A 13,825-nucleotide genomic window follows, 5' to 3' on the forward strand; every position below is an offset into this window, starting at 1 on the left:
ATCGATTGTCCAGAGAAGAAAAGGTGAACGCTACCATGAGTCCTGTGTCGTGCGAACAGTGAGGCATCCTGAGACTATCAATGGGAGTGTCATATTGACCCCAAACCTATCCTTGATAAAATAAATTGTATTATATAATAAATAAAAAGCTATTAAAACACCAAATATATATCATTTTTTAATTTTAGATCAATCAGTGACATTTTATAGTGATTTGCTAATTTGTCCATATAGGTATTCTGGATGTATAAGTGGTGGGGGTGGGGGTGGGGGGTTGGTGGTGTTTTATTTAAAGGGCTATTTAAGTAGTCAACAAAGAAACATAAAGTACCTGACTTAAAACTTTGGGGAAAAAATCTAATTGTGGGGGTTTAAATAGCTGGGGTCAAATTCACCCCAGTGGGTAAAGGATGTTGGTAGATTTGAGGGTAACAGTAGGGTTAAATACAGTTTCAAATGTTTTGATATATTTGTGAATTATGATATGTTTGATCTTGCACATCTGCAACTTCTGACGCATCAGTAGAACTAACACAGTTTCTACTGCTCAAGGCTGCTTGCACTTTTTTTAAGTTATTGCTTTGCTTCGCTATCAGTAGATCACATAAACAACTTAAGCTCTTTGAAAGTGTTTTTTTTTTTTTTTTTTTTGAGATTGACATGCACTGCCATAAATGACATGCTTGTCAACACCATTTGAAAGAAATGATGGAGTTCCTGAATGACAACACAACTGTAGTATTTCCGCTGACATACCCTTCACAGTTTGAAAGCTACAAGTACTGTTGTTTCTTCTCTATCCCTGATGGGCATAGTAATCTTCCCAATTTGGATAACTGAATATTAATGAGAGTTTTGAAGTTATCAAGACTGAAGAAGCAGCTGTGAGCCATGGCTGCAGCTCCTTCAAGTGTTGACATATGCCTGAATAAAATCAGTTGTTTCCAATCCCATTCATGCCTTTTGACCCTCAAATAGAGTCATGTTTGATTGATGCAAGTATAATGTAGGATTGATTCAAATGCATCCCAGACACTTAAGCTCAAACTTCTTCAAGATGACATTTAGAGTAAAGCCAGAACATCACAATAGTTGCTATGCAGATGCATTCAGACATATGCAGTGTGGAGCACTTCAAAAAGCATATCTGTTGGAAACTGAACAATTTGCACAGAACACACGCATTGAAAATCGAGCGATAATCATGTCATCTGATGTCCTATTGTTTTAAAATAGGATACTGCTCTTTTAGAAATGGAATTTCTACAATCCAATCCACATTTATATTGACTGAAAATGGATATAAGTGAGTTTCAATCTGATCCAATCTGGAATGCTTCAGTTTGATTCTATAAAGTCCAGCTACAAAAACAAAATAAAATACTTGCTAATATTAGTAGTAACTGTAATATTAGTATTATTAATAGATTCAATATTTTATTTATTTACTTCCGACCACTAACCGATAATACTACGAACATGCAAATGCGTCATTCAATTATTGAAATATCAACTTAAATTCTCTGTCAACTAATTATTTCACAGCTACATTTTGGGGCAAAAACAACATTTGTTGGGTCATGTCTGTTCCACAGTAGAAATTGTTCACACTATTTATTCATTTGTTCCCTCATTTTAGTTAAATTGTGACCACGTTATATTAATACGTTTCCTCGTTTTAGGTAAACCAGAGCCACAGTACCTTGTAAAAAAATCCATTGCTAATACTTGCCGATATTTATTCTGTGTAATTCCCATCAAAGTTGAACAAAATGAATTGTACAAAAGACAATGGAAATTGATATTGAGGATATAGTTAAAACCTATACATTATTTACCAACTAAAATTTCTAAGAAAGCATGTTTTATTTTAAACATTTCAATTAGAGAAAGGGAACAAATGAAGAAATTATTTCTAATGATTAGTTTTTCACTTCTCAAGTTTTTAAATTATTTTAAATTCATCCCTAAGTTCACTTAATCGTGGTATTTTGATAAAATAAAACGGTAACACTTTATTTTAAGGTGTCATTGTTACAGAGTAACCATACAGGTGCTGGTCATAAAATTAGAATATCATCAAAAAGTTGATTTATTTCAAGAATTCAACTTAACAGGTGAAACTAATATATTATATAGACTCATTACATGCAAAGTGAGATATTTCAAGCCTTTATTTGTTATAATTTTGATGATTATGGCTTACAGCTTATGAAACCCATGAAATCAAAATCCCAGAAAATTAGAATATTACATGAAATCACACAGTAATTACACAGTGAGACCATGGTCATTGAACCAGGTTTTGGTTATTTTGGCAGTGTGGGCCGGTGCAAATCCTGCTGGAAAATGAAGTCAGCATCTCCATAAAGCTTGTCTGCTGAAGGAAGCATGAAGTGCTCTGGAAATGTCCTGGTAGACGGCTGCGTTGAGTGGACAGCTCGGTGGACCAACACCAGCCGATGACATGGCTCCCCAAACCAACACAGACTGTGGAAACTTCACACTGGACTTCAAGCATCTTGGATAATGTGCCTCTCCATTCTTCCACCAGACTCTGGGACCTTGGTTTCCAAATGAGATGCAAAATTTGCTCTCATCAGAAAAGAGGACTTTGGTCCACTGTGCTTTATTAAATCCAGAGTCAACGCAGCCGTCTACCAGGACATTTTCAGAGCACTTCATGCTTCCTTCATTTTCCAGCAGGATTTGCACCTGCCCACACTGCCAAAAGAACCAAAACCTGGTTCAATGACCATGGCATTACTGTGTAATTACTGTGTGATTTCATGTAATATTCTAATTTTCTGGGATTTTGATTTTGTGGATTTCATAAGCTGTAAGCCATAATCATCAAAATTATAACAAATAAAGGCTTGAAATATCTCACTTTGCATGTAATGAGTCTATATCATGTATTAGTTTCACCTGTTAAGTTGAATTCTTGAAATAAATGAACTTTTTGATGATATTCTAATTTTATGACCAGCACCTGTATATTTAAGTACTGAGTAATATTAAGCAGCTACATGTCCTTACTTTAGGGTTAGAGTAGGATTAGGATTTGGTTGAGGGTTAGTTGCATGTAATTATGCATGATTTATTTTTATTACTATGGTAAGTACATGTAAAATATGTAACAAGGACACTGTAAAATAAAGTGTTAACAATAAAACTATTAAATTGTGAGATTGATATTTCATCTAATATAACAATTAGCATATGACAGTGTACAGAATAGCAGGAATTACTTTCTAACATAATTATATTACTCAGTACTTAATTGTATAATTATAATGTAACAAGGACACCTTCAAATAATGTGTAACCGTTCCTTGCCTGGTCATAATTCTTGTTTCACACTGTGGTTTGTGGGTCTCCATCTCCTTTCTATTGCTTTCTAGACGATCTCTGTGTCGGTCTCGGTCCTGACTCTGAGCTGCATTGCCCAGGATCGCTGGTACGCTATCTGCCACCCGCTGAAGTTCAAGAGCACTGCCAAAAGAGCCCGCAAGAGTATCGTTCTGATCTGGCTGGTCTCCTGCGTGATCATGATTCCTCAAGCTATAGTCATGGAGTGCAGCAGTCTTCTGCCAGAGCTGACCAACAAAACCAGTCTGTTCACCGTATGTGATGAACACTGGGCAGGTAAGAGATCTTCTGCTACTTCACCGTCTCCTCTCACTAGGGCTATATATCATTTTAAACAGGCCATTTATTTTTGCTATGGGAGCACAGAGAGATACAGTAGTAAGGCTTAATCGAGTATCGACTGCAACCTCAACACATAGTAAATGGCTGTTTTATGGCTAAAATTGTGTTCTCGTCACAATAGTCCCTCTGGAATTTGAGGCATTTTTTGACATGACAGTTCTTTCACCGCCTCGGGCCCAATTCCCTTGCCCTTATCCAGGTCTTTTAGAAGAAAATGGAAGACTCTGACGCAGAGATTGTGGTCTAATCATCTAATGTACTTTTTCTATGAACCTCCTGCTCCCCTCGAGAGCTGACTGTGCATTCTCAGCTTCTAAACAAACTGCACAAAAGTAGACGCACACTTGCTGAATTGTTTGCTCACCATCCCATTTTTATTTCTTATTTTGACAAACAACAATAAAAAAGGCAAACAATTTCACAAATTACGCTTCCTGAAGACAAACAAGCTAATGATGTCTAATGCCATAATGGCGCACCATTTCACGTCTTGTGACTGCCGTTGGCCAATAGAATTGCCGTGATTTCACACATGCTTCAGAGACTGAATGACATGGATTTAGTCATACTTTTTTTGAGAATAATCCTTTTTATGGCTTTTTATGTGAATAAAGTATTAAGATTAAGAGATTAAAGAATAAAGTTTTGAATATAAAACATATGATTTGTTCAGTAATTCCAGGTGACAGTCCAACCTAACCCCCCTTTGTGTCTAATCATTAGTTATACTTTGTATTCATAGAATTTGTGATTATATCACATCCTCTTTTACGTTTCAGATCAACATACTGTTGTGAATTATGAACTCCTCATACTGGCAGTTGTTAGTGGGATTTATCAGTAATGTTTCATAATATTCTCCTTTCAGTTTTATACATAGAAATTTGTCAAAAGCGGAAGCCCAAAGGCACATTTCCCCCCTTTTTCTCCCAGTTTCCCAACTGTTCCGTACTGCGTGTTGTTGAAGTCAACATTAATCAGACTCAAACTGGATTCAAACGTTTATAGTGCTGCGCGGCATATTCCCTTACAAAGATTAAATCTGTCTGCATTGATCGTTCCCTTGCTGAGCAAAAAGACACTATGAGAGATGAAAAGACATGAAAGGCAGAGCGCGGCCCCCTGTTGAGAGACGTGGGCCATCCTCCCCGATGAGTCTCACAATGGCCCCGATGAGTCAGAGATCCAGCAGTGAAAGCAGCCCGTGAGAGGAGGTGAGGGCCCAGCGGATGAGCACTGGGTCAAACGCTAATCTCCCTGGTGCCAGGCAATTTGTTGAATGAGAAAAATTAAATCAATTTAAACTTTTCCAATATCGAACAAATAGAATTTCACATCACCAAGTCAGGATTTCATTGCAAGATTTGCCGTCACACAACAAAACAAATGAGGTCTAAATGCAGGTTACTAAACAGATAAATGCCAATTTTAATTGGGGAATAGAACAAATTAGATAAAGAGATAAATTACGCAAAAAAATGAAAATTGTGTCATCATAACCTAACACGGGGCTAGTTGTAACACACTTGTTTTAAATACTTCTACACATGCCAGTATGATGAATCTTAGTGTATTTACTAGTTGCTATTTACTATAGAGAGAAAAAAAATTCACCAAAAATCACAAATCTTTGGGAGATATCTCTGAACATTTAATCATAGCAAAAGTACATTTCTTTTACTTTTACTAGCCGGGATTAAATCCCAGTTGCGAAGGTGGGGCATGTTGTCACACTGTATTACAATGAGCCTCTATTAGAACTATGATATTCTATTCTATACTTAATGAATTCTATTAAGAAACCATGAGAAAAAGGTGAATAAAGACTGAAAGTTCAGAAATGATTAATTATTATCATTTTTTCAACTATGTTGTATAGCTGCGTTTTGCGGTGTTTGTTGTCAAACAAAAAAAAGAGTTATTAATAAATGCCATTATTTTATATAAAAAAGTTAATAATTGTGTTTTATTGAGAAAATATTTTGTTTTGTATAGTAAAATAGTTTGTCTTGTATACTTGTTTGATTAGATCAGAAAACGTCTCGGTTACTGATGTAACCCTCGTTCCCTGAAGGAGGGAACGGGAGACGTAACGTCGACGTGACGACGTAATTGGGATCACTTCAGGGAGCCCTATCAACTTTGAGTGTCTACAGAACGAGCCAATGAAAGTTTGCGTGCGTGAATCGCGTCACGCGCCCCCGCCCCGCCGCGCGGGTATAAACAGGAAGCGGGCGCACGCACACATTGTTTTTCGCTGAGGAGCCGAGATTTGTGACGGCCATGCAGCGATGGTCAGCAACGGTGGCGACGGGACGTTACGTCTCCCGTTCCCTCCTTCAGGGAACGAGGGTTACATCAGTAACCGAGACGTTCCCTTTCAGTCGCTCACGTTTGACGTAACGTCGACGTGACGACGTAATTGGGATCCCATGGAAAACGCCACGGTTGCTGCCACATCCAGCGCCTTACGCAGGACTCTCAGACCCCCAACTATTGGGGCGGAAGACCTGCGTAGAGGGAGTTCAACTGCTGTTCCAATATACCCCACACAGCGGAACTCTTGGATAACACTGGGAAAGCGTACCTTTCTAGGGGAAAGAACGCTGCGGAGCCACATCCTGCCCAAAGGGAGGTGACATGTGGAGAATACACATATGGACTGGCCAACGGGGCAGTGCGACATATGGAATGTCACTGGGGTGGCTCCAACCGAAGGGGGAGACACACCGGACAGTGACGGCAGAGCAGACTCTGCTGAGGGAAGACACGGGCTCACCGCAGGGAGCTAGTCGTGGAAGAATACACATATGGGATCGCCGCAGGAATCGCACATATGGAACCCAGCCTAGCACAAGTTACACAAGCATACGAACACTAGGCCTGGCGTCGGACGCTCCGCAACGTCCGACTGCCGAAGGGGTGCGGAGGAACTCACAGGGTTCGCCAATGGGGAACTCGACTGGAGTAAAAAGCGCACGTATCCGTTCCTAGGAAGGGAGTGGCGCAGCAAGCCGACACTAGAGCGGGAACTTCGGTGTTACCGGCTAGAAGAAGCGAGCACACAGGAAAAAACCGGCTCAACACGTAAGCTATAAAACCTAGCGAACGTGTTAGGTGTCGCCCAGCCCGCAGCTCTACAGATGTCTGTCAGCGAGGCGCCGTGTGCCAGCGCCAAGGAAGAAGCGACACTCCTAGTGGAGTGGGCTTTCAACCCAGGGGGGCAGGGCACGCCTTGGGCTTCGTAAGCCAAGGCGATGGCATCCACTATCCAGTGGGCCATCCTCTGCTTGGAGACAGCCTTCCCTTTCTGCTGGCCTCCGTAACAGACGAAGAGCTGATCTGAGGTCCTGAGGCTTTGCGTTCTGTCCACGTACAGACGCAAAGCGCGAACGGGACAGAGAAAAGCCAGGGCTGGGTCTGCCTCCTCCGAAGGCAGCGCTTGCAGGTTCACTACCTGGTCCCGGAAGGGAGTGGTAGGAACCTTGGGCACGTATCCGGGCCGGGGTCTCAGGATGACGTGAGAGTTATCCGGGCCGAATTCTAGGCACGATTCGTCGACCGAAAAAGCATGCAGGTCCCCTACCCTCTTGATAGAGGCCAATGCAACCAGGAGTACTGTCTTACAGGACAGGATTTTTAACTCAGCTGATTGCAGAGGCTCAAAGGGTGGTCTCTGAAGTGCCGAAAGGACCAGAGACAAATCCCAAGAGGGTATAGAGAGCGGGCGAGGAGGATTCAGTCTCCTCGCTCCCCTCAGGAACCTGACGATCAGGTCATGCTTCCCTAAAGACTTACCATCAACAGCATCGTGATGTGCAGCAATAGCGGCAACATACACTTTAAAGGTGGAGGGAGACAGCCTTCGCTCCAACCCTTCTTGCAGGAAGGAAGCACGGCTCTGATCGAGCAAGATCGGGGGTTCTCCTCGTGAGAGGAGCACCAGTCAACGAACAGGTTCCACTTCAACGCATAGAGGCGCCTCGTAGAGGGGGCTCTAGCGGAAGTGATGGTGTCAACTACCGCAGGGGGTAGGTCACCTAGAACCTCCGCGTCCCGTCCAGGGACCAGACATGGAGTTTCCAGAGGTCTGGACGCGGGTGCCATAAGGTGCCCCGTCTCTGAGAGAGCAGGTCTTCTCTCAGAGGAATGGGCCAGGGAGGGGCTGTCGCGAGGAGCACTAGTTCCGGGAACCAGGTCCGGTTGGGCCAATACGGCGCAACTAACAAGACCTGCTCCTCGTCCTCCCTGACTTTGCACAAGGTCTGTGCAAGAAGGCTCACTGGGGGAAACGCATACTTGCGTAGGCCCCGGGGCCAGCTGTGTGCCAGAGCATCCGTGCCGAGGGTCCCCTCGGTCAGAGAATAGAACAACTGGCAATGAGACGTGTCCGGGGCGGCAAACAGATCTACCTGTGCGGTCCCGAAGCGCCTGAAAATCAGCTGGACCACCTGGGGATGGAGTCGCCATTCTCCCGGTAGCACCTGCTGCCGTGAGAGCTCGTCGGCTGCACGGTTGAGCAGGCCCGGAATGTAAACGGCACAGAGTGACCTCAGATGCTTCTGACTCCAGAGGAGGAGATGGCGGGCGAGTTGTGACATGCGGCGGGAACGTAGACCACCTTGGCGGTTGATGTACGCAACGGTCTCAGTGCTGTCCGTACGGACCAGTACGTGCTTGCCTAGAAGCAGCGTTTTGAAACGGCTCAGTGCAAGACGTACTGCTAACAACTCGAGGCAGTTGATGTGCCAATACAGTTGAGGCCCCGTCCACAGACCTGAAGCTGCATGCCCGTTCTACGTGGCCCCCCAGCCGGTGGTAGAGGCATCCGTGGAGACCACAGAGTGCCTGGACACTTGTTCCAGGGGAACACCTGCCCGCAGGAACGAAGGGTCCGACCACAAGCTGAGAGTTTGGCGACAGTGCGGGGTCACTTGGACCCGGCACGAGCCGCTCTGCCACACCCATCTCGGGACTCGATCGTGGAGCCAGTGTTGGAGCGGCCTCATATGAAGCAATCCGAGCAGCGTAACCGCGGCTGCAGATGCCATATGCCCCAGGAGCCTCTGAAACAGTTTCAGTGGTGCCGCTGTTCTGCGTCTGAGCATGCTCACGCAGTTCAACACTGACTGGACACGGGCCTCGGTGAGGCGCGCTATCATGCTGATCGAGTCCAACTCCATACCGAGAAAAGAGATCCTCTGCCCGGGGGTGAGTTTGCTCTTTTCCCAGTTGACCCGAAGCCCTAGGTGGCTGAGGTGACTGAGCACCATGTCCCTGTGTTCGCACAACTGCTCTCTCGACTGGGCCAGAATAAGCCAGTCGTCGAGGTAGTTGAGGATGCGAACACCACGCTCGCACATGGGAGCAATGGCTGCCTCCGCGACTTTCGTGAAGACTCGGGGCGACAGGGCCAGCCCGAAGGGTAAGACCTTGTACTGATATGCCCGTCCCTCGAACGCAAAGCGGAGAAACGGTCTGTGTCGAGGAAGAATCGAGACATGAAAGTACGCGTCCTTCAGGTCGATCGCTGCAAACCAATCTTGGGGACGGATGCATTTGAAAATGCGTTTCTGCGTAAGCATCTTGAACGGTAGCCTGTGAAGGGACCGGTTCAGGACGCGCAGGTCCAAGATTGGTCGTAACCCACCACCTTCCTTGGGTACAATGAAGTACGGGCTGTAGAAGCCGGTCTTCATACCGGCTGGAGGGACCGACTCGATCGCGTCCTTCGCCAGTAGGACTGCGATCTCCGCCCTGAGCACCGGGGCATTGTCCGCCAGAACACGGGTGAACAGAATGCCCCTGAAAGCAGGGGGGCGCTGGGCGAACGGAATCGCATAGCCGAGTCTGATGGTACGGATGAGCCAGCGAGACGGGCTGGGAAGCGTTAACCAGGCTCCCAGAGGCCGAGCAAGCGGGACTAACGGCACCACAGACGTACCCGGGGTGGGGCAGCGCGGCGGAATGCAGGGACCCGACTCAGACGGCACAGCGGCCCGAAGTGGGGTCTGAGTGTGTGGTGCAACACATACCTGCTTCCGTCGAGGGGCAGAGCGGGTGTAAGGAGGCGTCAGTGCGTCCAGGACACAGCCACTGCTGCCTGCTGGCGATGAAAGAGGGGCTGGGGAGTGACAAGGCATGACGGCGTCGTCGACTGCCAAGTGCGCCCTTTTGGGGCCCAGAGGTTTCAGAAATTGCTCTTTTTTTTGAAAATGTGGGTACCACTGACCCGTGGGTCAGTGGCGGAACAAAAAGAAAAGGAAACAAAAGATTCTCCGCCCGGCCCTCCACCGGGGGAAGGAGTGGCGCCTTCGCCATCTCCTGAAGAGCAACTTGATCCACCTCCGGGCCGCCCGTCTCAGGGTCGTTTGCACCGTCGCTTGCCTCCTGGTTTGGCAGCGGCCTGGACGGGCGGGGTCGGCTTCCTACGGCTTGCTCCGCGCTGAGGCCTGGATGGTTGCTGCTGCTGCTGGGGCTTAGCGGGAGCGGAGGACGCCGCAGAAGGCCAACCTCGGCGACGAGCAGACGGAGGGTCTGCGGACGGCGGACGGGTGGGAGCAGCAGCGGTCCGCCGGGGCAGGATGTGCCGGATGGCCTCCGTCTGCTTCTGTGCGGCTGAGAACTGTTGGGCAAAGCTCTCGACCGCGTCGCCGAACAACCCAACCTGGGAAAGAGGGGCATCCAGGAACCGATATTTATCGGTGTCCCTCATATCCGCCAGGTTGAGGCAAAGGTGGCGCTCCTGGACCACCAAGGTGGACATCGCCTGACCAACTGAACGTGCGCTTTCCTTCGTCGCCCGGAGGGTGAGGTCGGTTGCCACACGAAGCTCCCGGGGAAGCTCTGGGTCAGAACCACCCTCGTTCATGTCCATGAGCGCCTGGGCCTGGTGGACCTGCAAGAGCGCCATGGCATGGAGGGCGGAAGCAGCCTGTCCACAGGCCTTGTAAGCCCTCGCCGTTAGACCGGACGAAAACTTACAGGCCTTGGACGGGAGGCGTGGATTACCCCGCCAAGAGGAAGCGGACGCCGGACACAGCTGCATCGCGACGGCCCGCTCCACTGGGGGGATATCCACATACCCCTTAGCTGCCCCGCCGTCGAGGGTGGCGAGGGGTGAGGAGCCACTAGAACGGCTTCGGGCACTATACGGTGCCTTCCAGATCCTAGAAAGCTCCTCATGCACTTCCGGAAAGAAAGGTACCGGGGCGGCGCACTGAGAACCAGCACGGCCCGCCCCGAGAAACCAATCGTCCAACCGAGAAGGTTCGGGACGTGGTGGAGGATTCCACGCAAGCCCGACCTTCTCGGCGGCCCGGAAAAGCATAGCAGTCCATTCTGGATCTGGCTCGGACAACACTACACACACCGAGGGGGGCAACGCAGCCGAGTCGTCATTTCCAGAGGACAGCTCCCCCTCCGATGCTGCGATCGACAACTGATCGTCAGCTGGAGCCCCAAAGGAAACGGTTGGCCGTTCCGGAGAAGGACCAAGACGTTCACTAAGGAGCCCCAATGGCTACAGCGCTGTGAGGCGTGAGGGGCCCGCGGAGGATGACTCGACGGGGAAGCCCTCACGGTAATCCTCAGATCACCCCGGTCATGCACTGAAGTAGGTCTATTCTGCGGGGCAGAATAGACACTGGATCGGGGCATAGGTGAGGGGACTGCACCTCCCTTGAGGTAAGCGAGTCTCGATCTAAGCGCTGCGATAGTCATATTCCCGCAATGGGAACATGAACTATCCACAAAAGCTGCCTCAGCGTGTTGAATGCCCAAACACGAGAGGCAACTGCTGTGGCCATCTGCTGGCGCCAGGGAACGACGGCATCCAGAAACGCACAAGCGGAATGACATCTTGAAAAAGACGCAGGGTCACGCTTGTGTTGCTCTTTTAGTAAAAACAAAAAAAGGTTGAAAAAAAAATAAATACTCTCTCAGTGCTGAGGCACCCAGGGGTAGCCGCGGTGTGAATAACACACAAGGAAACGCCCACGGAACCGACACACACACACAAACACAGAACAATAGTGCTGTGAAAACAGCAGTTTGTGAGCTGCAATGCTCGCGGCCACCGATGATCGCGCCGTCACACCAACACTGTAGGCAGAGAGTAGATCTCCTCTTTTAGAAGTCTTCAAGGATTCACGCACGCCAACTTTCATTGGCTCGTTCTGTAGACACTCGAAGTTGATAGGGCTCCCTGAAGTGATGCCAATTACGTCGTCACGTCGACGTTACTTTGAAAGTGAGCGACTGAAAGGGAACACTTTAATCTGTCATATGGTAATGTTACAATGAATCCCACCTATGGGGCATGTTGTCACATTTCACTTCCATTCTTTTGGAGTAAATCAAGAAAAAGGTATACACCGTATTAATGAAACAAAACCACATAATTGTACTAGACATGTGTGAAATGAATGCTGGTAAAAATAAATACCCTGAATCCAAGTAGGTTTACACACACTGAGAAAGTCAAAAAGCATTAGGTTGAGCCCCGCTCTCGCCTACTCACCCTCATGTTTTTATAAACCCATAGGTCTTTGGTTAATCTTCAAAAGACAAATTAAGATACTTTTAAGGATATTTGAATTTATAATTCTTTTGTAAAACAAATCCCTTTCTGAGCTGAATTGCGATGGGAAGAAGGAGAAGAATGAGTTCGGTAAAAGGCGGATTTGAACTCGGGTCGGTCGCACCAAAAGCTAACACCATCCACCTTACACTCCACACCACTGCATCTGTTATCAGTGGATTTTGATTGGCTCAATCAGACTGTGGCGGGCGGAGTCAGTGTAAATACCCTCTGCCAACAACACTGACTAATTTCACTTGGTGTAAATAGACATTTACATTTATACTATTATATTAATAGAATGTTTTTTAATGAAACCTGAGAGGTGTACCTCCATTGAAAGTGCAGGTAACCAAAATTTCATAAATCCATATTAAATGCATGGATTAATCCAAGTATTGTGAATAGATATGATTGCTTTATGTGATTATTTAATTTAGGCTTTCATATACATCTACACAATACCACATTTTAAACAAATATGGTAAAGAAAATTGTGCATGCATCGCGTTCTCACAAGTGTCACATTCTTCAACTTTTATATTAAAACATGGAGAAATGACATGCTTATTTCACTTTTAAGTTAAGTTTTATGAAAGTATTATAAGGCATGCCCTGAGGCTTCTTGCTGTGCTTAATATATTACATAACGTTGATCAATATACATATGAATCAAATCACTATAGTTAACATCATTGCATACACCATTTTAAAATAAACATTTTTTCAGATCAAATATTCCATATTTTGATTTCAGCTCATTGTATATTCCATAGCACTATAAATATGAGATTAAAGTGAAATCAAAAGTGGATCTCAAAAGTAAACATCTCACCAACATTAAATCTTAAAAGTATCTTAAAAGAGTCTTCTCAATAATTCTCAATATTTTGATGCTCTGTCACTTTTTTGGAACAGCTCTCCGTAGGCTGTACAGAATTACATCTGTCGTGAAGCTGACAGAATGACAACCAAAGCTATTTTTGGCCCTTTGTGAAGTCGTGCAGCAGGCCATGGGCTTGGGTTCAGCCACAGGTGTTTGAGCAAATCACTGCGCTCAGAGAAGACGCCAGTCACAATCAATTCAGTCGGATTTGCTAAAGTGTTTGGTTGTCATTTCTTACCACTTTATACCATTCTCCCTAGGGCTGCCAAACATCACAGTGATAAAGCCCAGCTCTGCTTAATATTACAAACCTAGGCTGTCAATCTAAACGGCATGAGATGCTTTTGAAGAATATATCGACTCTCCACCAGATGTGTGATGAAGTGGGAAGAGTAATTTGGTGATAAGACTCTCAACTCCTGCTTCCACAGCACACACAGGGCATGGAAATTCAGCGAGCACATTCTCAGATATAATCACAGTGTCTCAAGAGTCTAACAGGCGTCTCTGTGACAATGGGGAGACGATTCAAAACACATTTCTGTCTCCATCAAATTATTATTTGTAATCATATGTTATTAATCACACTCATTTGTTGCTTTTCCTGGAAATGAGAAATGTGTCTATGAATGCCACATTTCTTC

At 46.2% G+C, this 13,825-nt stretch overlaps 1 protein-coding gene across 1 annotated transcript in view; it reads left to right on the plus strand.

Moving 5' to 3' along the window:
• Window positions 1-13,825, plus strand: part of hcrtr2 (hypocretin (orexin) receptor 2) — a 41,749-nt gene that overhangs the window by 17,068 nt on the left and 10,856 nt on the right. The window contains exon 3 of the mRNA XM_081350893.1: window positions 3,405-3,648. Coding sequence (XP_081207019.1) covers window positions 3,405-3,648 — 244 coding nt within the window. The remainder of the gene's footprint in view (window positions 1-3,404; window positions 3,649-13,825) is intronic.

The sequence above is a fragment of the Scardinius erythrophthalmus genome (genome assembly GCF_964197995.2).
Source record: "Scardinius erythrophthalmus genome assembly, chromosome: 21".
NCBI classification, from domain to species: domain Eukaryota; kingdom Metazoa; phylum Chordata; class Actinopteri; order Cypriniformes; family Leuciscidae; genus Scardinius; species Scardinius erythrophthalmus.